Below are 24,969 nucleotides of genomic sequence, written 5' to 3'. Positions count from 1 at the left end.
CCCATTATTTTATCTTTTTTTTTTTTTCCACTTTTTTTTTTTCCTTTTTCTTTTTCTTTTTTTTTCTGCCTCTGTTTGTTTCAGGCTCTAATTCTTTGGTAATGCAGGTCCCTAAGACAGCCCTGACATCCCTATTAGATAATTTCTATAAGCAGCTCCAATTTCTGTTGCAGGCCCCTCACAGGGGAGGGAGCATCCTGTGAAGAGGAGCTCAGTGCTGATCACCGTGCAGCACAAATGAGACATTAAAGACATCTCCAGAAAAGAAATCCTTAATTATCTGTGTGCATGCTAAGGGCAACACGCTTCACCCAGAGGTCCCAGAGTGCTGAGCTGCCTATCAAGAGAACGGTTTCTGGTTGATAAATAGGAAAGCTGAGACAAATCAGTGTTTTCCCACAAGCTGCAGCCCCGCACATGCAGGGTGGTACCTGTGGGGTGACCCCTTAGCCTCAGAAACAGCTCTGATTTGCCCTAAAATGTTTTTTTGGATGGGATGACAATGCAGGTTTTGCTGCTGAACAAACTCCAGGTACACACCAGGAGAGGGGTTTGTGCCTTGTCCTCTCCCCTTGTGCAAGGCGATTCCCAGCTTGCTCCAGAGCCTTTGGAGCATGATAATTGCCTTGGGAAAATGCAAATATACAGAACTGGCTGTGGGGTGGGAGTAGGGAAGAAAAAGCCCCCAGGAGCGTGGAGGTGGCAGTGTTATAATCTCAGCCTGTCATCTGTTGAACGTTATTAAACAACTCCTTAAAATAGCAGCCATAATTATTCCTATATGGAGCTCAATCTGGAGAGCTTTAAGCTCCTTCACTCTCCTCCTGCTTCACTTTCCTGCTCCAAAATGTGCGATTTGGGGTCCCATACCCACAGCAGAGGCGTGAGGGAGCTGCTCATCCACCAGCAAGGCTTTGCCCAAGGAAGCCCTGGCATCAGCCCTAACCCACTTTCACCAGCCTCAGCTCTGTTGACATGAACATAGTTTTTGTTGCATTTTTAATTGTTAAAAAATGTATTTACATGAATAAAATACAGCTCACTTGGGGATATGACCTACTTTTTTATGGGAAGATGAAACAACTGTAGGTTTGTGTTTTTATTTCGTGTATTTCAGCTGTTCTCGGTCAGACAGGGCTGCTGAAGCAGATCAATAGGAAATCCACACCCACTAGGATGCTTTTTTTCTGTAAATAATTCTGATCAAGATGACAGGGAGCTGCTGCATTTCCATGATGAAGCCTTTAACCTTCAGATCAGTAGAACAGTTTTGACAGTACATAATTTATATGGAAATAAATAATTTGATGGGGATTTTCTATGTGCATGTTCTGCACTGCTGGAGATACCTTCCATGTTTATCTGAATTATGAATAATTACACTAAATAATACAGAATCCTATTGTCCTAAACAAACAGGGATCACCCCAAAATTTAAGTGCAGCAGGAGCTGGGGACGCTCTCTCCAGAAACAGGCCCTGTAATTTCTGCCAAAGTAAAGCACAATTTGCTTTTCCAGAATAATCAAAGCTCTCACTCAGATATTTGAGCTTGTTCAGCATTGAAGCAAGGCAGCTTTAAAAGCCACATTACCTCAGTTGAAGATGTTGGATGGGCACTACACAGCCTTGGCCAGTGCCACTGATTCTTCTCTTGTCCCCTCACTCCACAGCCTTTGATGAGCCGAGCTGGGGACAGATTAAACCAGCATTACGAGCCCCACAGCACTCAGTTATGCTAAACCTAAATTATTTACTCATTAAACACCAGGAATGGGGCAGGATCTGACCTGCCCTGACAGGACAGACTCTGCTGCTCCCTCTCCTGTGCGTGACACCGACCGTGTTCCCTTTCCCACGGAGGTGAACTCCTCACACCCCCCTTGGGAGCAGCTGAGTGACATTTCAGTATTTATTCAAATTAGCTGTTATTAATTAAATAACACCTTTCAGCTTCCTTGGCAGGTTTCCCCCTGCAGTTGCAGCGGGGAGCTGGCGTGTGTCAGGATGTCAGGCAGATGTGAGAACCTCAGGGTTTCATTTTTGTGAATATGCACCTCATTAAAAAAAAGTTATCACCGTGGAAAATAATAAATTTATGATTATGTCTTTGTACTGTCTCCTCTGTTGTGCCTTCCAGCTCCTTTATACGAAACCCAGCTACCAAGTGCTGTTAAACAAAGACAGCTCTTGTTCAGCAGAGCTTTGCTTGCCCTTAATTTTGGCTGCGAGGTGGATCCTGCTGGAGTCCGAGGGACCTCAGCACGTGCCTAAACACTTTGCTAATTAGCAACAAAGCTGAATCTCAGCTCTGGGGATTTATCTACGTGCAGATTTAGAGGTGTTTGATGGTGCTTGGGACTAATTGGGGTAAGAATGACTTTGATCCAAAATGAGCCATTTAAGCAGGACCCTTTGGGCGCAGGAGCTGCAGCAGCCTCAGTTTAAGCAGCTGCAAAACCTGGATCACCTTCTCTGCACCCCTGTCACACCTGGTTTGCTGTAAGAAAATGAATGCACACTGTCCTAACATTAAAGATTAAAAACAGCTGCATCTCATCATAGCCAAGAGATTTGTTCGGAGCCAATGACAAAAAAAAATGGCCTTTTGGGGAGTAACCTTGACTGAGTATTTTCCAGGCATATTAATCACAATTTCTGTGTGAATATTTCTCCTTTCACGGGAAATGGAGAGAGGGATGAGGCTTGGGGAGTGCTGAGGTGGTTTGATTAAAAATGCTGGACAGAGCCCACAGAACATCATGGTACAAACTTCTCAAGACACGAAAATATCAGGTTAGAGTCAAGGTATTCTTTGAATCCAGCCCTTGGGATAGAGACTGGCAACACAGGAGAGTGGGGCTAGTTTTTTTGTTGTTGTTGAAATTATGCTTTCCTGTATTACAAATTGTAATAATAACAAAAAAAAAGGAGTTTTTCTTCTACAAAGACTGAATTGACCAGAGATTCAAAGATGAAGTGGCATGAAAAGAAGAAGGGTTACATTTGGGAGGCTGGTTTGCAATTAAAGACACACGGGGTAATTTCTGCAGCCACCTCCTGCCCTTCATAGCCACTGCCACGGAGGCCACCATGAGCCAGAATCTGAGCCACATAAAACCCCACATGAAGCAACGAGGCAGCTCTTCCCTCTCCACATTCTGCTGTATCCATGGGAACAGGCTGGGATTTGACATCTACACAGTGACTAGAGACAGAAACCCTGCAGTGCACAGAGGAAAGGTCAGTGGAGCATCCCAGCCGTGGTGGCACCCACGGAGCAGCTGGGGCACTGGGGACACCCCGGGGACACCCTGGGGACACCCTGGGGACACCCTGGGGACACCCTGCTCCCTGCCCAGCACTCCCAGCTTTCCTGTGGGCTGTGCCCCAGCCAGTTTGCAGAAGGAAGAGTTAAAGAGCTGATGTGGTTCTTGGGCACAAAGAGCTGGAGGAGCAAAGGGTGCTGCAATGGGGGGAAGGAGACCCGATCAAAACCCCGAAACTGGATGAGGAAAACAAGAAGGAAAAAAAGCTCGTTTTTTTCTGGACAGCTTTGACTGTCAATTTGGGGAAAAAATATAAGAAGAAAATAAATAAATCCCATGAGGAAGGAAGAAGAAGAAAATAAATATCTCTCAGCTACTTCTCATTAGTGGAGGAGTATTTACTCAGGTGAATGTGCTGCCTGCGCACACAGCATCCCCAGCACAGGCACACCAGCTCTGCACAGCTAACAAGCTATCAGCAGGGAAGAATAAGACTATTTAATTTCTTAGCACACCTTGAATAGCCCATGGGGCCAGCTCACATTTGGGAAAATGAATACACAACCTTGACAAATAGTATTAATAATGCAACACAAGGAAGTGGGACTGAGTGCTGTGAGCAAGAAACCCCCACGGTGTGTACACCAAGTCAGCTCCTTATCCTGCCACGGTGGTGTGTGCCTGGAAAGCACCCCCAAAAAATACCTTTGGGTCTTGTTTGCTCCAAGCTGATAAAGGGCACTGGTCTGCATCCTTGCCTGGGGTGGGGAGTTGCTGCCTCACAGGATCTCCTGCCTCACCTGGACCTTCCCAGAGGCTCCTCGTACCCACTGACACCACAGCTGCAAGGGGAGCAGCACTGGAGGGCAGGACATCTACACCCACATGTGAGTTTATGTATTTAATCGTGGTTTTTTCACCGGGCAAGAAAGGGCTCTGGAGCCTCAAGATGCTCCAGCAGCAACTGGAGGAGAACAAGACCCAGCACAGCCTTATACTCCTGGCTAATTTATTACTGCTTGTAAAGATTGGTCTTTAATGAACTTCTTGCATCCACACCTCATGGTTCAGTGGGGGTTTTCAGGACACTACTAATGGGAAAATGATTCCCTCCAGGGCCCTGTCACACCTGGAGCCATGGGAGTGTTGTGGTGTAAAGGGGAGATGAGGAGAGTGCTGGGGATGCTGGCAGAGGAGCTTTCATGGCTCAGGAGATACAGGGCACAAAATGCCTTTTTGAGCTTACAGGGAGGGGATTTGATTAAAAAAACCCAGACAGAGAAGGGGAGGGTGGCTCCTGGGAGTTCCCTGAGATCTCAGAACATCCACCTCCCTAGCCAGCTTCACCTTGGCTGGGGGTTCACTCACCTCCATGCATTCCCTCAGTCACCTTCCATCCATCCATCCATCCATCCATCCATCCATCCATCCATCCATCCATCCATCCATCCATCCATCATCCATCCTTCCATCCATCCCTCCATCCATCCATCCATCCCTCCATCCACCCATCCACCCATCCATCCATCCATCATCCATCCATCCATCCATCCATCCCTCCATCCATCCATCCCTCCCTCCATCCATCCATCCATCCATCCATCCATCCATCCATCCATCCATCCATCATCCATCCTTCCATCCATCCCTCCATCCATCCATCCATCCCTCCATCCATCCATCCACCCATCCATCCATCCATCATCCATCCATCCATCCATCCATCCCTCCATCCATCCATCCCTCCCTCCATCCATCCATCCATCCATCCATCCATCCATCCATCCATCCATCCATCCATCCCTCCATCCATCCATCCCTCCCTCCATCCATCCATCCATCCATCCATCCATCCATCCATCCATCCATCCATCCATCCATCCATCCATCCATCCATCCACCCATCCATCCATCATCCATCCATCCATCCATCCATCCATCCGTCCATCCATCCATCATCCATCCATCCATCTATCCATCCATCCATCCACCCATCCATCCATCCATCCATCCATCCATCCATCCCTCCCTCTCCTTGCCGTGGATCCACAGGCTGTGGGATGGAGGTGTGTGCATGGGAGGCTGAAGGCAGGGACAAAGAAGCTTCACCTGCTGCAGGCCTGAGCAGCACCTGGAGCAGGAAACTGCATAAAAAAAGGTTTTATTTAACCCTTAATCCAGTAACTCATCCTGTAGTTCAAGGAGACACAGCCATGTGCACGAAGACTCTGACACCAATTAGTCATTCATGCAAAACAAGAGTTTTGTGCTTCCAAGTACAAACCGTTTTCTGTGCAGTGTCAGACAACAGTCACCTTCCCACGGGTCTGGGGGAGGCTTGGCTCATCCCATCGGGTGAATCTAAGGACTCATCAGGGTAAATCCTCTGATTTAATTGGTAGTTTACCCTCAAACTCCACTTCTTATTTCTTGCAGTCAAAGCAACAGACACAGAACACAGCCAGAGGCCATCACTGAAGTGGGTGGGAGGGAGGCTGAAGGAGGGCACTGAGTGTTGTTCCTCAAGAGGGAAGGATGTGGGGTAAAACCACATCAGGTAATTAGAAGGGGTGAGAAAATGATTAATAGGTGTCCTAAGGGGATGCTGCATGTATTTACTAAGCATTTCTCTCCAAGAAATTGGAGATTTCTTGGAGAACTGCAGCTCCAGGGTGGTTCTTGGGGCAGGTGAGCCTGGCAGGTGCCTGGGCTCACCCCAGCCCCTCACCCAGGCCACGTCTCTGAGGATCAAAGCTCTGGAAAGGTTTCTCCACATCCACAGAGGTGTGATAAATGCATGAGGAGACCCTCAGCCACCTACAGCCAGAGCTGCTGCCACAGCAGGCACTTTGGGAGGGACACAACAGCACCCAAAGGCACAACCATCGCTGTCTGTGCTTTGCAAACACCACATTGTCCTATCCAAAATATGCTGAAATTTACTGAACCAACAGCAAAAAATTTATTTTAACAGATTTCTTCTGGCAGTCCTGCACTTGTGCTCGCTGCCTGAATGTGTGAACTCCCAGGATCACAAATGCAGCCACATGATGAGAATCTCTCCAATGAATTAAAATAATTACTTTTCTAATTCGCCCCTAGACTCTGCTAAACCTTCTGGGGCCTTGAGGAAGGCATGAAGTTTTTCTAATTTTTTCCACTTGTGTAGGCAAACATTTTAATTTATAAAATGAATAATTCTGTATTTAATCAGTGCAAAGGAAAATTCCACTCGGGGACAGGGACATCTCACGGTGCTGCACGGGAATAACCCACAAGATGATTCCCCAGTGTGGAGGAACGTGGCCATGGGAGAGCCCCTGTGGCTCTGGGCATCAGCAGTTTTGGTGATCCTGAACATCTCCCTCCCAGCAAGGACTGAGAATTTCAGGATCCATCAAGAGTTACATGCAAAGGCAACAGCCTTTGATCCACCAAAATTCACCAGCATCGAGCCCAGCAAACCAGGTAAGGCTCTGGGAAACCCAAAATGATTGCTTGTGAACTCCAGTGCTTTTTTGGAGCCAAATCCATGGCGGATATGGAGGTCCTGATGGAAAATGGATGGTTTGTGAGGCTGGGGCCAGGTGAGGAGCAGCAGATTTGTTTCTGGATGGTGGGGCTGTGTTGTGCTTCAGTGCTTGAACCCTCCCAGCAGCCAACCTGCCACGTGGCACTTAAAAACTGTGGCTTAAGAGAAAATGCAAAAATGCTTGAAGATCATACAGAAACTGAGGGTAAATAGAACAGTGTCTACCAAAAAATGCCCTGATTTTAAAACTTTGCAGAATAGGAGTCTGCCCAGATATACACTAGATATGCATTACTCCTTCTCTGGAGGAGCTGGAGAGGAATAATCCTGTTCCAGAGCTGGCTGGGGACACTCCTGCAGTGATGTCCTGCAGAAAGGGTGTCATAATGGATGCAAAGATGGTGCTGCACCAGGACTTGGGCCCTGATTTGGAGGAGTTTATAAATAATAAATATTTAATAGCAAATAAGAAATAACAATATTAAATAATAACAACAAGGAGATCCAACATTCATTGCTCTACAAATGAGGTTAAAACTGCATATATTCTATTTCTTTTAATTAACAGTAAGACAAAACAAGCCCAAATAGACCAAGAATCCCCAGACAGTTTTGTTTTGCAGGAAGGAAATTTTCAGAAAGTTTTAAAACAAGAACAGAAATAAAGTCTGGACAAAACTCTTTCTCCTGCAAGGTGACAAGCTGGGGCTCGCACAAGGGGTCACAGCCTTTTCCTTCCCTGCCCTTTGTTGTCCGTCAGTGATGCTCTCCCCTGGCAGCTGGCTAAGGCCAAAATGCCAAAGCATCAAATGAAATTTTCAAACTTAAAAGCTCAAAATAAAGTTTATACACACACACACACACACACACACACACAAAAAGCAGTGAAAATACCATTTTCTTGCCAAAATTTAATATAAGCCAACTACTTTGCTGCAGTGGAGTTGTACCAATAATCTCAGCTATGTCACTTTACAGAGGTTTGGGATCTTGCCTTTCACTGAAATCTTTCCACTAAGTCCTGCACGTGATGTTTCCCATGGGAAAGGTTTAGGTTGTTTTCCACTTGATGCTGCATTGAAATTCTCCCTTTTATTCTTCAGACCTTCTGTCTATAGGACAGCAGAGGGAATTTGGGTGCTGAAGCCATCCCTCCAGCCCAGCACCTCAGAGTGCCTCCAGTCTAACATGGGATATTTAAGCAGCAGTTTGCAAGTGGCCAGAGAGGAAAAACAAGCTGCTGGTGTCCACGCCTGCTGAGGTCTCATTGAAGGATGGCTATTTCCCATTCCAGCCTGGCTGGAAATGATATCCAGCAGTGAGAGATACCAATCAGTAAGTGTTCAGTCAAGGCAAATTTATGTTTTCCTAATGCTGGTTGTTTCTTGGAAAGTTACACAAATCTTTGATGCCCTGCTGGCACACAGGCCAGTAAATATAGGATTCAGTGATACAGTTGAACGCACAAACTTTATCAGCCTACCTACCCACACCAAAAAAAAATACACCTTCTTTTCCTTGGTTCTACTCTATTTGCTTTTTCCTGCTCTTGAGTCCAGCCCTGGATTTATCCCCCAGGCAGAACTGCTGTTTGCTCAGCGGGATGAGCTGAGAGAGGAGGACTTTGGAGACATTCTTAGTTATGCAGGGAGGAACAAAACAACCCCAAAAATAAAAACCAACCAAAAAAACCAAAGAAAGGGAAACATCCCAATTCTCTAGGTTACACTATCGGTTATATAACCAATCTCTCTGGTTATATTTACGCTCCTATAAATAGAGAATTGGCCAGGAAAAAAAAACAACAAACGGGAGTCGGGACGCGGCGACCACGGGCGACGGCGCGGGGGCGGCCGGGCCTCAGCACGGGGACGAGGACATCTGGTCGTAGTCGGGGCACTTGAGCAGGGCTGGGTAGTTACTGTTCATCTGCAGGGACGCCTCGCTGGAGATGTCCGAGGGGCTGCGGCCCCGCGCCCACGCGTCGGGGTGCAGGAACTGCCCCGAGTAGTCGGAGCAGTTGCTGAGGCGCGGGCGGTAGAAGCCGGGGTGCGGCCTGTACAGGTCCTCGGCCGTGTAGCGCTTCATGAAGAGGTACACGGACATCACCCCGGCGCTCTGCGGGACACACGGAACAGAAATTGCCTTTTCTGTGCTGGTGCTGAGGCTCAAAACACCCGAGGGCCGTCACCGCCCTGCCTCTTGGCCTGGGTCTGTGCAGTGTGGCACAATCGCATCTCTGCTTTTTGTGCCTGGCATCAAATTATGATCAAATGCCCCATCGGTGCTCCAGGTTGGGTCTGTCCCCACCATACATCCCCCTCACACTCTACATTACCCCCTTACCCTCACAGCCCTCCCTTAAGCCCCATCTGTGCCCTCTTTTTGCCAGCAGCCTGTGTGCCCACCCCAGGAACGGGATATACTTGTATCGGGGTGTGGGTACCTCTGTGAGAAGGAAGGAGATGGCAGAGAAGGCAAAGGACCACCCATATTTGTAATTGAAGAACGACTCCGAGTCCTTGGTCCTGTTGAGCATCTCGTCGTTGATGCTGGATATGTAGAGGACCAGCCCCACCACCAGTGACAGACCTGGAGAAGGACAGTGGGAAATGCTTCAGGGGTGAAGCTGCTGAAGAGGAACCTGAAGGCCTGACTTTGGGGAAAGTTAAAAAAATTGGGAGTGTGCTTGTAGTAACTGGGTAAAGGAGCTGCCCTCCTGCTGCTCTAACCCAGGACACTCCTCTCATTCCAGTCAAACATTCCCTGATCAGGGAAATCTGTGAGCGCTGTGAGGAGAGAGCTGCCTCCAGTAGGGGCTGCTTCAAAGCTCAGCTGTCACAGCTGTTTGTTTAGCACTCGCACAACAGCATGAATAAAACATTCCCTTTTCTCATGTAGACACAGCCCAAGTGAGCAGTTTGAAGTTTCAGATCTCTCCTGCGACTGGTGTGCCATGAATGCATCCTCTCCCCCAGCACTGCTCCTGCACGGGTGCCTTTCCCCACAATCCACAAACCAGCCCTGCATCCACCCAAGGTCTGATCAGGCTGTGGGACTGATCTGGGAGCGATGACTCCAACAAGGAGCCACCAGGGCAGGGGAGGAGAGCACCAGCAGCTACCAAAGCCCAGGTGCCCCATGCTCAAGGGCTGTCAGGAGAAAAGCTGCAAAACTCACCTGAGAGGATGAAGAATATCCCCGAGACGAAGGCGAGGATGGTCCTGTGAGGCCGGATGTGGCCGATGTTGCTCAGGATGAAGCCGATGAACATGAAGAAGAGGCTGACCAGAGGGAAGGGGGTGGCAGAGCGGATCATCTCTGTGGAGAGGGGAGCAGAGGGAAGGGAGAGCAGGTTAATGTTCCCTAAATAGTGTGAGAAATGGGCTTGGCTGAGTGAGAGGGCTCCAACCCTCCTGCTCAGACTGTGCTGTGTCTGAGTTTCTCTCCTTGCTAATGAGCTGAGTAAAACAGAGAGTTACGGAATCACAGAATGGTTTGGGTTAGAAGGGACCTTACATTCCAACTCTCTGCCATGGGCAGGGACACCCTCCACTATCCCAGGTGGTTCCAGGCCCCATCCAACCTGGCCTTGAACATTTCCAGGGTTGAGCATCCAGGGTCTCTGGGCAGCCTGTGCCAGTGTCCCACCTCCATGGTGGTGACATGTTTGCATTTCTGAGGGTTCCTGTGTGAAGTGTTGCATAGGAAACCATCTGAACCTGCATTTTTCTCTAGCTTCACTGCAGAAGTGTTTGCAGAACTCTTCTATTTATTAAATCAGAAATGACTGCAGAATTCACCATGAGGGCTCTGACGCTCCATCCTTAATTCATCCTGTGATATAATGTAAAATTGCCAGGGAATGAATACAGCTGCAAATTATGGAGGGCAGACTAAAAACCTAAACACTTTGATAAACGTTAGTGCCAAATAGCCAGTGACAGTTAATTGTACATCTTAGAGCTTCCATAGGCATCCTGCCATTAGAAAGGGATGCCCCCAAAAGCTCAGAGCACACTGGGCAATTCCCATAGTAAAAAAAGTAGCTGCATAATTGTGTGGCAGCACTGTCAAGGAACTCAGAGCTTCCTTGGCAAGGACACAAAGGCGATTTCTTGGGGAGGCACTCGGTGATTTGCAGGGTGTGAAGGGTGGAACCCACCAAACCGCTTACTCAGGACGTTGATTGTGGACTCAGATGTCAGCTGGAGGTTCATGGGCATGACGTATTCGATGGTGAAGCACCGGCCACGCTCCTCACCTGCAGCAGACACAGACAAAAACGTGAACTCTGAGGCCAGGGGATGCAAGGTCACCCCAGGGCTGATATCAGAGCTCCTCACTTCTCCCCTGACTTTTCCAAAGTGGTTGAAACTTTGTGACATTTCAGGTTGGTCACTTTGAGATCCCCTTGGGTTCTGTTCAACTCTGTCCCTGCAGCCAAGCTGCTCCATCAAATTTGGCACAGACAGAGGGAATGGTCCAGCTGACCTGAATCTAAATTTTGCAGGGACGAAATTGAAAGTTTTTAGCTGCTGCCCAAGGCATTGTGGCTGCAGCTCTGGAACAGGGCAGGGGGTCTGGCAGGGCAGCAGCAAACTCACCAAAGCCTGTGTGCAAAGGCACATTTATCCTTTGGGCTGTTAAAGTCAGGCATGAAGACATGACATTGCTTGCCAAAGGCCGAGTTTGGAAGCAGAGATGGGCAGAGCCTCCAAAACCCTCATTTATCTTGGCCCTTTCCTGCTGGGTGGCACTGACACAGAACAAACTGAGGGGATTTTTTGGCTACCTACCTGCCAGAAAGCAGACCCTCCAGAGCCCCGAGTGCAGCGAGAGCTTGATCTCGGCCGTCTGGTTCTGGGGCTGGACGATGCCCTCCTCCAGGTAGAGCCAGTAGTCGGTGCTGACGGAGATGCCCAGGAGGCCGAGGCCGCAGACGGCGAACACGCTGCTGAGCAGGGTCAGCGCCTTCCTGCTGCAGGCGCTCATCGCCGCCAGCATCGGGGGCCGGTGGCGCCGGGGGAGCCCTGGGCACGGAGCCTCCGGGGAGCCGATCACCCTTGTGCAGTCTGAGCTGAAAGGAGCCACGGAAACAAATCTCTGACACGCGGGGAGTTTGGAGCAAACCGCACCCGCCGGGGTGTGCTGGGAGCAGCGGCTCCTTCCTTGGCTCGCTGGCTTTGCTGCAGGTGAATTCCCGCTGCCCCAGCCAGAGCTGGCACCGAGCCCCCCAAGGATGGAGGAGAACTGCATCACCTTATCTTATCTTTTCTCCCTGCAGAGCCTTATCGAGAGCTGCCAGTGCCCGGCACAGGAGCTGCGGAGGATCACGGACAGGGATCAGGGACCAGCAAAGCTGCTCAGAACTGTGGGACCGACCCCTGCCCTGAACTGCTCCCATCACCATCCCACTGCCCTCCAACACGGACGTTTTTCCCATTCCAGGGCAGATTTACCAATGAGGAGATCATGCCAATTTTGTAAAAGCCATGCTACGTTTATGACATCATCAAACAACTTGAAGCAGAGCGGCATGACACAGTAATCTGCTTTTTTGTTGTTGTTGCATTGCTCTTGCCAGAGCTGCCAGAACCTTCCCTTGTCCAAACCCACCTTGTGCTTTGGAGGGAGGCAGAGAAATGGGGACAGAGAACTGCAGCCAGAGCCTGGGCAAACCTTAAAGGAAAAGCTTCCCTCACCCCCATGTCACTTACATACAGCATCTTTTTTAATTGTTATTATTTTATTGCACATTTGCTACTTTGGGCAAATTAGCTCTTCCTATGGTGCCCTGCAGACTGATAAAATAGCACCAGAAATCAGAGCTCTTGGTGCAGTGGAGAAAAAGTGAAATTAGTGGTGGGGAAGAACAAATAACAACAAAAGACTAAAGGAATAAGAGCAAGAAGGAAAAAGATGCATGTGAGAGATAGTCTTGTGTGGAGCAGCAAGGAGGCAGATAGTGCTGCTGACTGCTGTTATAAAGGCAGAATGAATCACTGATAAGTGCCGTGTCATGTATATTTTCCAAGGCACATTTTGCTGCTATTCAGCACTGCAAGCAATAAGGATAAAATATCTAAATCCAGCTAGGCTCCAAAAGCTCCTGGCTTTATAAGCCGGCTGCATCTTCCTTGGGCTCCCTTTAGAACTGCACTGGTTTTGTTTCACACCCTCAGGAGTGGCTCCATCACTCCTGTGCTCCCTTGGTGAACACACTCCTTGGAAGAGAAGTCCTGTTGCTGTTTCACTGCAGTAAAGGTGGTGGGTTTAGTGATTAAATCAGGAGACACAAATCCTGCCTGGACCAGGAGATGACAACTCCCTGTTCCAACACGCAGACTGGAGGAGGGTGTTTTTTTCTAGTGCCTCAGATGTAAATATATTAATTCTCACTTGCTTACACAGACTCTCAGAGATGCCAAAAGTCCTCACAGCTTGTACTTTTACACCTGAAAGCCTCCAAGGATAATGTTGTGCCATAATTCCCTCGTGCTGAAAGAGAGCAGGTGATGCTGAGAGAGGTTTCTTGCTCCTCCAGCACTCTGGGGGGATCTGAGCTCTTACAGTGCTCATCTCCAGCACTTCTGTCTCACAAATCCACAGCACCAGCTCCCCACACCCATCCTGGGCTGTGTTTGCAGCAGTTTCATTTAGACAAATATGAAGAAAACTTGTAGTTACTGTGGAGTCCAAAGAAAGGCATTTGCTGAACAGACACAACTTCCAAGGTCTGTGTGCCCCTCCAGCTCACTGTTCTGGGCAGAAATATGAGAGAAAAGCAGGGAATGCTGCTGGAAGAGTATCAAATCCTGAGTGAAAGGCAGAGAAGGAGAGGGAATCTTTAATTATTGGATCTGACCCCGAGTCCAAAGCAGGCAAGTACATCCTGGTAGGAAGCAGATGTACTCGCACCCTCAAGCGCTGCAACAGCTTTGACAATTCCCTGCCATGTGAAATTAAGGGTTTGGCTCTGCCCACGTTCTGTGCCTTTTCCCAGAAGGTTCCAACCTACAGGAAGGGGATTGCTGTCTCCAGAAAGCCCAAGCAAGTGCTCCAGCTCACACTCCTGCAAGCTTTCCCTCCGCCTTTGCCTTTGCTAACCAGCCTCATTTTCAAGGTCGTTATTTAATGCTTCCCTCAGCTCAAGAAAAGTAGGATGTGTTCCCAGGGGAAATACCTCCCTGCTAGGGGAGCAAGGAGCAAAGTGCTGAGAGGATGCTCAAATTCCTCTTCCCCTGAAGAATTAGGAGGAAGCAGCTAAAGAATGAACTTGTGGCTCTGGGGCAGAAAAGCACATCAGCCCTGCACCTGCCATCTCCTGGGGAAGATGCCATTTCCCATCTCCGTAAATTCCCATTGGATTCAGCAATCAGCCAAAACACAGATCCTCTGGCTCATCATTCTTCTCCCTAGCTCAGCCAGAGCCGTATTTTCTAGTTGCTGCCTCAAAATGAACAGCATTTACTACAGGGTGTCTCATCCCTCTTGGCATTTTGGTGTTGAAATGGTAAAAGGAACTGGAATCTATTCTTGGCTCATGTATCATCAACAGCCATCCTCCCTGCACATTTTCATTAATAACGAGCCAAAAATCATAGTAGGGAGTACGTGAAGGTCCAGATAAAGACACTTAGAGGAGAATAACAAAGTATTTCCTGTGATTTGTAGTCCACCAACAGCAGGCTCTGGAAAATAGATCCATTTGGTCTCATTTCTGCTGGGGTGACGTGAGCAGCAGGGACAGGGGTCGGGTGTCACCTCTCAGCGGCCTCATTCCTTTTCTCTCTCACACTTCACGTTCCATGAAATCACGGGTACATTAGAGACTGGTGCCTATTACTGCCTCACTGGCACACAGAATCCAACCTGATCTGATGGGAACAGGGGCAGGGATGGTGCAGAACATCTGCTTGAAGCAAACCTTCCCCAGGTCCAGTGCCTGGAGAATTCACAGGGCTCCCAGGTGAAAAGTTTTTCAAGGACAAGAGGAGGAGCTGGCTTGATTATTAGGAAGGATTTAGTCCACAGTGACCTTTATCAATTGTGTTGTGCTCCCTGTGGCTGTTTGGTTTCCAACAGGAGCTGGATTTTAAATTAAATGAATAGAGCCCCAAAGATTTCCAGGAAACAGAACCTCAGAACTGTTCCTGCTCCTTCAATCACCCTGTGCATTCTGGTTGTAGTCCAGGGAATAATAAAGGCAGCCTGCAATATAATCTGCAGTCTTCATAATGAATTTCTCCTTGCCTTGGAGCAACAGTTGCTGATGGAAACAGCACATGGCCCTTGCTGGGCCTGAATCCTTTGGGAAATGAGTATTGGCGTTGTTTCTAACGCGGTTCACCCAGACCCAGGAGTGAGTCCTTACCTGCTGCTCACAGTCACAGAAAGGAAATACCCTGGGCAGATTTCTGAGCCCACATCTGTGGCCTAATGCCAAGCACAAGCTGTGCTCTGGGCTGTGTGGCTGGGCTGAGAAAAATGAATATATCACTGGTCAGCTGCCTGGACAGGATGGGTCACCTCAATAAATCACTGCTCTGAGTTCAGTGGGAAACAGCAGCTCCCTCCTGCCCGGGGTAAGGGCACAAGGAGCAGGGCCAAGCCATTGATTTTTATGTGGCATCATTTCCAATTTCCTGACATTTGGGAGGAAGGGAAACACTGCCAAGGTTATTGGAGCAGACAGGAGGGAAGGGTTTGTTTGTGGAGGGGTGCTGAGGTCCAGGACAAGCCTGGTGGCCTGTGGCTGTGCATGCCTGGTCCATGCTGCAAACCAAGGGCCCATGGAAATCAGAGGTTCAGCCATGGATCTGGAGTAGTGGGAGAGGGTGAGCAGAACATAAAAGAGAAGGAGTGAATTCAGTGAAAGGGGAGTAGGAAACCCTTTGAGTGAGCAATGAATGTACAAAGAGCATCAGGGACCTGGGTAGGAGCAATCAAATGCTGGAGACCGTGAGCTGTGATGGAGCTGAGCTGAAAGGACCAGATCCCACTAAGCTGCAACAAGAAATTGGGCTGGCTAAAAATAAAGGGCCTTTGAGCAGTGTGATCCCTTCCTCAGGACACAACGCAGGCCACGGATGTGGGCAAAAACCAAAATAGGTCAAGGAGAGCAGCTCTTTGAGAGCAAAGCTTCTCAGAGCTGGCAGTGCTTAGGCAGGCAGGGCTGTGCTGAGGCCACCACTGCACTGTCACCCTCCCTCACACAGCACAACCTACCCTGGCTCCCTCGGGGGAAAATCCAGAAAAGGCTGATTTGGTCATTAATAACCCTGGTGAGTGATCCCACCGAGCCCACGGAGCACCCAAAGGGTGCAAATGCTTCGGTGCCAAACCAGGCTGTGCAGGATGCAGCCTGCAGGCAGCTGCACTGGTGCTCTGTGGGTTGGCAGAGAAGGTTGGACCGGTGTGAGGAGCACATGGGGAGCTGACTTCAACCACAGCTGAGGAGAGGAAGAGGAGGAGATGGTGAGGGCAGCACCCACGGCTCCATCTGGGATGGCAGGAGAAGCAGCTCCACAAACCTGACCTGGAAAACTGGGCAGCTAGGGTAGCTCTGGTTTTGGAATTACTGCTTGGGAAGAAGCAGTCCCTCCTGAAAAGGCGTGCTGCAGGCAGGAGAGGAACACAGGACTGCTCTGGTTCTACAGAACAGCTGAGGAGAGCAGAGAGGGCTGCAGAGAAAAGCAGTGTCTCCTGCACTGATACATTGAGAAGGAAATTTCCAAAGAGGATATGGGATGGAGCTGATCCTCAGGGTTCCCAGATGCCCTGTCCTGGGCTGCAGGCACCCACCCCCTCCCCTGGCACAGGGGGAGACAGAAATACATCAGGCAGCTTTAAGAGAGTCACACAGAAATGTCAGCTCCATTTCTGAGAGAGAAAACACGTATTGGAAAAATGAAGTGCAGCAATAAATCTTTTGGATGTGGAGGAGGTTTAGCCTGATATTAAGAAATAAAACAGCCCATCTCGTGGCAGTTTGAACAAGGGCTTGTAGCTGTGACTACAAGCAAACAAACTTCAAAAGGATCAATACTGGGCTTGAAAGCTTCCCCTGATCTGGGAACAGCACGGCGCTGCCGTTACCGATGGGGAGACGCCGGATCAATGGGCACGCTGGGCTCACAGGCTCTCCAGGGAGGCTTCAAAAATAAATAAATGAATAAAAAGAAGGCTGGTTGCGAGTTATTTAAGCCCACATTGAGCCACAGCAATAACAAATCTATTAATTTCGTCGTCACACACAAGGAACACCTGATTAATAATCAGGAGGAAACGATTTATGAGCTCACACACTGCAAGGGCTCACCACTAACTGATTTTGGTAATGAAATTACTGGGATTTTCTCTCTTAAATTTGACTTACATAATTTTTCTGAGAAGTCCTCTTTTCCCTAGCACTTCCTGTGCTTCATTTCTTGCCAGAGTTATTTTTTACAGTTTGGTGAAAAAAAATCCTGCTATGGCAGTGCAAGAGAGATGGAAATGCTGTATAGGAAGCACCAAAACTTGAATTTCCAAGGCTGACCCACTTCCCTCTCCTTCTTTATTTCTTTTCTCCTTCCCTCACCAACCTTTTTGCTGTGGATTGCTCAAAACCTGCCCTTTTGCCTGGGTCAGGTTTGCAGAGAGTTGTTTTTGATAACTGAGCACACCTCAGCTCCAGCACCAAATATAAGGAGATCAAATGATATTCCCAAGGTCAAAGGAGAAGGAACCCAGATTTATTTCCCATCCCAGCCCTCCAAGCAGACCCTTTCCCAAACTGGCCCCTCTGCCACGCTGCTGCACTCCCTGGAGTGATGGCACTGCTCCAGCTCTTTCACACTAATGGCTTTGGATGAAGCCAGCAACTTCCAGCAAATAAAATCATGGAGCAAACAGCCCTGATGGTCCTGGTTCACAGGCTGCTGGCACAGCCCGTGTGTGCACAGTTGGTCTCATTCACATGGTCCCTCTGGATGCACAGATATCCCTCACAAAGCTTTTATAGAACCCATCCCACCCACGTGTCTCCTTTCTCGCTGGTGTTTCAGGCTCTTACCTCTGCCAACCCCAGCTGCAGCGATGCTGTGAGCCTGTGATGGGGCTGAAGGTGGGAGAGCAGCTCTGGCAGAGGGATGAGGGTCCTCAGAGGAGGCTTCAGCTGCTGGATGGTCTGGGAGGAGCTGGGAGTGGGATGGCTTTAAACAGGCAGGAGCTGAAGGGAGGGCACAGCCTCAGCTCTCCCTCTCTGACCGACCCACAGGAGGGTTGCAGGGTGTGGGGACACGGGGACAGGCAGATGGCAGGCAGGTCTCTGCATCCACGTGCTGGCAGCTCCTGCCCTGGGGTGTTGTAGAAAAGTGCACAAAAATTACACAAAGTGCATTTCTCGAGAGGGGAAACAAGAGCTAAAGCTCTGAGCTTGCAATAATGCCCCCACACCCAGGCCTGGCTCTCCAGGGCTAACCTACATATCTGTTCAGAGTTTACAGCCCTAACAATAGCTGAGCCCTGCCCTCTACAGAGCCCTCCCCGACGTCCTCTCCCCCCACCAAATCCACCACACAATTCTCCTGCCCACAGTGTGTCAGAACACTCACAGCCAGGGACCTGAGGCGAACTGCTGCCTTCAATACCCTACAAAGAGCTGCAAAAGCAGAATGAAAGAGGGGAATATCTAATGCTGTGGAGCAAAGCAGCTGGGGACTGTGCTGGAGGAGCTGCAGCAACCTCGCTGCCATGGGAGCAGTGCCTGCCCATTAACCTCTGCCTGAGGTGCCCATGGCTTGTGTTTAGATCCAAACCCATGACCTGCAGTGACCCAGCGATCCAGTGACCCTGCTCAGGCTGCAGCATCGTGCTTCCCTCCAAGCACAGGGACAGACCCAGGGGTGAGGGGGAGCAGCTGGCTCAGCTGTGCACATCCACTCACCCAGCACCCGGGCTGGCCTGCCCTGCTGGGCCATTAAAGCTTTAATAATGGCTCCTTCTTGGCTTCCAAGTATCATTTAAACTGGCACCAAGTCCTACAATAGCCTTGCAGATTAAAAAGGGCAGAATAATCCTCTTCCTTGCAGCTTGTCAAGGTTTCCGTGTCCTTCCAGCAGCAAGGCAGGTAACGATTGAAGCACTCAAGCACCTCTTCTGTAAGAGATTGATGTTGTTTTAAACTGAAGTGGGTGTGAGCAGAGACCCCAAATTCAGTGTAGGCACTTCAAGATGTCCATGAGATGTCTCTGGGCTATAAATTTCCATTGCTGCCGAAGGTGCAAGGAAAGCCCCAGGTCCAGCCCAAGCTCAGGAGCTGAGGCTGCTCAGCAGAGAGGGGCCAACACCCCCAGTTCCTTCTTTCCCCCTTAACGATCAGAGCATGACAGCTTGAGCTAAATTAAGCATGCTGGGAGGTAAAAATAGCATGAAGAGCTAATTAAAGCTCCTGCACTCCCCCGTGTTGGTGGGTACCTGAGCTTGGGGGAGGAGGGAGCCACAGCTCTTCCCTCACCGCCGCTCCTCTCACCAGTGCTGGAGGGGTTTTATGAATATTTTCGGAGTGATAAATGAGAGAAAGGCAGAAATCCCCTGAGGGCCCTGAGGGCTGCAGACAAGTGACACATCGGGCAGGCAGCACGTGCTGGCCACGGCTGCAGGGACCCGCGTCCCTGGGTGTGATCAGAGATGATGGATAGCAGGGAGCAGTGCCTCGTTAGCCAGGAGATTACATTCCCTCTTCCCTGCTTAGAAACCAGCCTCACTGCAAAGCCTCTGAGCAGCAAAACGATGGCATAAAGTGCAGAAGGGCTGTGTCATCCACACCTCTGGCAAACAACTTCATAACCCAGTGACACTCGCAGCTGCCACCAAACCCAGTGACTAAAGCCAGCAGCTGCTCCATCTGGCTTTGCTCAAGCTTTTTTTTTTTGGAAGGGGACACAGCCTTGGAAGCTGTTGGTGATGTCCTCATGCACAACTCCCCAGGTCTGACGCTGAACAGACACTAAAGTTTGGTCCCATTTTCACATAGGAAAGCTCTTTGTTTTATGCAGCTTGTTGGGTTGAATAATCAGGAATATTAATGTACATAACAAGTATTTATACCTCACTCGAGGTACTAAACTTTCTACCACCCAGATTGTCACCAGTTCCAGTATTTAACAGTAAATGTCCTGCAGACAGGGCAGGAAAAGCCATACATGACGTGGAGCAGCCCTAGAGCAGGCACAGACACCACGAGCTGCTCAGGAGGCCGTGGGCTCACCTGTCCTGCTCTGCACAGGGGCGTGCAGCCACATCCTGGGAAAGTCTGTGGGAACAGGCAGGGAAGGGCCCTGGTCTCACTCTTCTCCCCCTTCCCCCAGGCCAGCATCTTTTCCCAGGTGGCCTGGCCTGGTCTCTGCCTGCAGTCCCCTCCCGTTCCCTCTGTGGCACCAGGTTCCTGCAGCAGCCACCCTGCAGCACCTCTGCTGCCACCTACACCCGACCTGATATTCCCAGCCAGAGCTGCTGCAGGAACAGGAACATCTGTCAGGAGCATTTTGTGTCTCCTGGGAAGGAGCCAGGGCCACCTGTGGGGCTTTGAGCCGGGTCCTGCCCTGGCAGAGCTGAGCCCCTGCTCCCTGGGCACGGGGATGTCATCAGCAAGCACTGGATGGGCACTGGGGGAAAATCAATTATCCACAAGTTGTCCTGGGTCAGTGGATGCATCTGGTGTGCCGCTCCAGTGACGCCCTCAGTGCAGCCTTGACACTGCTCTGACAAGGGTTTTCACTGATATGCAATCTCTCTCTCATTAATAAAAGAAAAACTGTAATTCCTGTCTTCCTAAAAGACCACACACAGACTCCACTCATGTGTAACAATGCATTTGCTGAGCCTGAGGATGGCATGTGTGTTGTCCTTTGGCAAATTCCATTTTGCCAGTAAATATTTTACTACAAATATCAGAAGTTGTGACTATACAGCTTTGAAAATCAGTGTGATTTTGACACCAAATTGTCTTTCTAGAACACACCTAGAAGCCAAGCTGTCTTTAATTTCAGTGAGATTAAGATCTCCACATAACTAAATGATGGGGTCTAGGTCAAAAGTAATTTTAAAAATGCCATTTAAACCCAGGGGTTTAAATCTTCCCAGCTGATTTAGGAAAAGCTTCTGGTGCTCACTCCAGCCTCACACAGCTCACAGCTCACTGACACCACTGAAATCTCTGCAGGCTCGTGCATTATTTCTCTTTTGTATTTTATATTCCCTCCCCTCTCCATAAATAAAGCTGAAGCTGCAAAAGCTGTGCTATGGATGCTGCCAGGTGGGAATTCATTCAGCTCAATGCATATATTCAACAGCTACAAGAATACAGCAAGGGATGGGAGAAAGCCCCACCCCAGAGGCATTTCTGTCCCCTGGGTGTCACCTGGGGCAGCCTGAGGGCAAGGTGTGATGGCACAGGATGGGCTGCTGGAGCCAGTCTCCTGTCCTTTGGCTTTTAACGTGGGTCAGACGTGACAGACTGAAATGTGCTGCTCCAGCAGAGGCAGAGGAGCCTCTAAAGGAGCCCAGACACGAGGCACTCATGAAACCAAAGGGCAGCAGTGATGGGAACTCGGGAATGTTCCTCCAGCAGAGCTGCCAGCCTGGGTCATGCCACCAGCACTCACTGCTGCTGCTGGGAACTCAGCAGAAATCCTCTTTTTTGGCTGAAATCGCCTTTTGCAATGTTCTGGCTGAAGCAGTGCTGTCTTCAGGGAATGCAACAGCCTCGCTGCCCTTTCCATGGGCTCACCTGTGCCGTGCAGGCTCCCACCAGATCTGACCAGGCCTCCTCTCCCCCAGGGGGATTTGGGGGACACAGGGGTGACAGCGGTGCCCAGGTCAGACCCCTCCCTGGGCACCCCTGAGGAGCTCCTGGAGCTCCGTGCTGGGAGCCCCAACCCCAAAAGCTGCAAAAGCATCAGGGGCTGAGGAGGGCTCCGAAAAACACCCGGCAATTCACCAAGAGCCAAAGGCAGTGTCAGACCCTCCCTGCTCCCCGTGGTCCCTCAGCCACCACATCCCACATTCCACATTCCACATTTCACATTTCACATTTCACATTTCACATTTCACATTTCACATTTCACATTTCACATTTCACATCATTTCACCCCCTTCCCCAGCTGGGAATCAGGAGTGAGCACAGGCTCCATCCCTGTCCCCGCTCCTTGTCCATGTGGTCCAGCCTCTCCCCTCACCCCCCGGCGGGTTTTCTTCACTTCACTTAAGAACCGGGTCAGGTTTTTCTCAGAAAGCCTCGCTCAATTCCCACTCCCCTCTCCAAAGGGTTTGCTACACTGAAAAACACAGCCCGAGTTCCCGCAGATTTTATATTCCCTGGGAAAAATACACATCGTTCCTGAGCGAGAGGTTCCAAACTGGCCGCTGAGGACGGGGATGCTCTCAGCGCCCAAGGGTGGCCTCTGTTGGAGCAGCCTGCCGGGGAAAAGCCCAGGGATGAAGATCTCCAGGGATGAAGATCTCCAGGGATGAAGATCTCCAGGGATGAAGATCTCCGGGGAGAAGCGCTGGGCTTTTCCGGCTTCCCCGTGCTGAGGTCGTTCCGTGGGGAATCGGGAGAAGTCAAACGCCGCCGTGAGCGGTGCCAGTGCCCGGGCAGGGCTCAGGGCTGCTCACCGGGCAGGGCTCAGGGCTCACCCGGTTCCCCACCCGGCGCTCCGCGGGTCCGGCCGGGCTCGCAGCGCTCCGGGGCTCGCAGCGCTCCGGGGCCGCGCTGGGATGCGGCGGATGCTGCCCGGGGCGGTGCCCGCGCCGCCCCCCGGTCCTTCCCTCTCCAAGGGGAATATCGAGAGCACAGAGATACCTGTCCTGAGCCCTGCGGCTCCGCACCCCCATCCCTCTTCCCTCGGCTTTAAACTTTCGGGGCTTTACATCCAATTCGGAACCCCCACCAAGCCACCTCCCGGACCGATTTCCCCCCGTTCGCGGGGCAGCCCGGCCCGGGCACGGGACGAGCCCCAGCCTTCCCCTCCCGATCGCAGCCCCGGCACTCACCGGCCCCGCGGGAGCTGCTCCGCGGCGGGACGCGGCCGGCGGCCCCGGGGATGCTCCGCTCCGCTCGGCTCCGCGCCGCGCCGGGAGAGCCCGGGGAGGAGAGGGCATCACATGGCGCCGCCGGGGCCAGCCCACCTCTCCCTCCCCTCCGTGCCCCCGTTCCCTCCCTCCCTTCATCGCTCCTTCTCTTTCTCCATCCTCCCCTCCCTCCCCTCCCTCCCTCTCCATCCACCCCTTCTTCCTCTCTACCCCCCACCTCCCGCTCACTTCCCTCTGTCCCTCCTTTCCCCATTCCTGCCTCTCCTTTCACCCTTTCCCATTATTTCCCCACTTCCTCTTCATTCCTCGCTTTTTTCCTCCTTTCCCCTCTCCTGCTTCCCCCCATCCGAGCTGTGCCTGGTGGCTCCGTTCAGCACTGGAGCAGGGGTGGGAGCCAGCCCTGCTCCTGCCCCTCTGTGCCCTCTCCCCTCCCTGCTCCTGCCCCTCTGTGCCCGCTCCCTTCCCTTCCCTGCCGCTCTGTGCCCGCTCCCTTCCCTTCCCCTCTGTGCCCGTTCCCTTCCCTGCACCCCACACCTGCCAAATCTCTGCTCCAAGCTCTGGGCAGGACACGGCTCCTCTGGGAGCTGGGGAAAGGAAAACCAGCTCCAGCCACGGGTGTGAAATGCACGGCTGAGGACAGGGCAGCGAGCCCAGTGAGCTGTGCCCGGCTTGGCAGGGCTGGGACCGAGGCACGGAGAGCTGAAGGAGGGAGGGACACAGGGGCAGAGGCTGTGGGCTCTGGAAACCCCAGCCAGGCTGGGTGATTCAGCCAAAACACATCCAAAATGAGAGGCAGAGCCAAGAACAAGGATGCAGCTCCATCGAGGTGTCCAGCAATGGGACACTTCCTTGGATCCAGCAGGAAGGACAAGAAAAGGGTCACAGACCATGCAGGAACTCCTGCTGCAGGGGGTGCCAGCCCCTGGAGCTCAGGGACATCATCCCAGCCCCTGGAGCTCAGGGACACCATCCCAGCCCCTGGAGCTCAGGGACACCATCCCAGCCCCTGGAGCTCAGGGACACCATCCCAGCCCCTGGAGCTCAGGGACACCATCCCAGCCCCTGGAGCTCATGGACACCATCCCAGCCCCTGGAGCTCAGGGACACCATCCCAGCCCCTGGAGCTCGGGATTGTATGGAAATCTCTGCAGGGACAGCTCATTCTCTGCAGGGGCTTTGCTCACACACCACAGTCCCCAGCTCCCTGGCTAAAACGTGCTGCATCTTCGCCGAGGCGTCCCCAGTGAGCAAAACACGACTGCTTTAAATAGAATAACTCAAAATAAAATGAGATATGAGATGCGGAGGAGGTGTTGTTGGGTGGCTTGTTTGAAATCAATGGAGCTGTGTGCTCAGGCTTGTTGAGCTCTGTTTGATTTACAGGAAGAACAGAAGTTGATGCAGATGTGGAGATTTTGATTTCTTCAATCAGAACATGGTGGAGCCCAGATCCAGATTGTAGAAAACTGCCTCCCAGTAAGAGGTTTCTGGTTATTAGTCCTTGAGGGACTGCACCACATAAAGTTTTCTTTCTTTCACACAAAGTTACATCACTACTTAAATTATTGTGAATTCAGCAAGTTTTCCTGGGCTCCTATTCCTATTTAAGGAATAATTTAAAACAGCAAATCCCCTGGGGGCTTGAGAGTAAGGACAAAGCAGGGGTTTGGTCAGCAGAATGGATTCTGCACAGGAAAAGGCAGCCAGAGGGGATCCCAGGGGAAAGAGGCTTCTCTGGGATGGAGCTCATGAGGAGGGAATCACCAATAAAATCACAAAGCTACAGGAGCCTTGTTAGAACTGGATGTTCCCCATGTGCTATCAGTGTAGATGGTTTTATCACAGTAATTGGCTGTTCATCGTTTTTCTTTTCTCTCTGTTGTTAAAAAGAAACCCAAACAAAGCAGACCTTCATTTTTCTCCAGACAGACAACCTGCTCTGTTGCTGCCTGGGCTCTGGGCAGAATCGCTGGGATACAGCACAAATAAAGGCACAGCTCACACAGTGACATAATTAACCACACAGTGTGAGAGGGCCCCAGCAGCCATGCATATAATCAATTAGAAATACACATTTTGAGCTTCAGTT

At 50.7% G+C, this 24,969-nt stretch overlaps 1 protein-coding gene across 3 annotated transcripts; it reads right to left on the bottom strand.

Annotated features, from left to right (window-relative positions):
* Positions 1-7,239: 7,239 nt before the first annotated feature.
* Positions 7,240-23,527, bottom strand: CACNG5 (calcium voltage-gated channel auxiliary subunit gamma 5). Of its 3 annotated transcripts, none has more exons than XM_063409087.1 (7): positions 23,415-23,527; positions 17,860-18,142; positions 11,600-11,880; positions 10,978-11,064; positions 9,981-10,121; positions 9,247-9,392; positions 7,240-8,918 (listed from the first exon to the last, which is right to left on the bottom strand). In XM_063409087.1, exons 3-7 carry the CDS (start codon positions 11,805-11,807, stop codon positions 8,661-8,663), a joined length of 840 nt encoding a protein of 279 aa, XP_063265157.1. In that variant the 5' UTR covers positions 11,808-11,880; positions 17,860-18,142; positions 23,415-23,527; the 3' UTR covers positions 7,240-8,660. The 3 variants fall into 3 exon arrangements, with proteins under 3 accessions (XP_063265157.1, XP_063265156.1, XP_063265158.1); XM_063409086.1 differs by lacking the exon at positions 23,415-23,527 and adding an exon at positions 22,842-22,973; XM_063409088.1 differs by lacking the exons at positions 17,860-18,142; positions 23,415-23,527 and adding an exon at positions 22,842-22,936.
* Between the last annotated feature and the right edge of the window lie 1,442 nt (positions 23,528-24,969).

This window comes from Prinia subflava, chromosome 12 (assembly GCF_021018805.1).
Source record: "Prinia subflava isolate CZ2003 ecotype Zambia chromosome 12, Cam_Psub_1.2, whole genome shotgun sequence".
Lineage (NCBI taxonomy): Eukaryota > Metazoa > Chordata > Aves > Passeriformes > Cisticolidae > Prinia > Prinia subflava.
Note: the sequence above shows the minus strand (reverse complement) of the source record. Positions and strands in the feature narration are given on the sequence as shown.

What these genes read in the sequence shown, in the direction of transcription:
- CACNG5 (XM_063409087.1), bottom strand. Translation starts at nt 11,807, where the DNA reads ATGCTGGCGGCGATGAGCGCCTGCAGCAGGAAGGCGCTGACCCTGCTC. An exon ending in GATATTCTTCATCCTCTCAG is followed by an intron (nt 9,393 to 9,980) that starts GTGAGTTTTGCA and finishes GTCCTTCTCCAG; the next exon opens with GTCTGTCACTGGTGGTGGGG. An exon ending in TCTCCTTCCTTCTCACAGAG is followed by an intron (nt 8,919 to 9,246) that starts GTACCCACACCC and finishes TGTGTCCCGCAG; the next exon opens with AGCGCCGGGGTGATGTCCGT.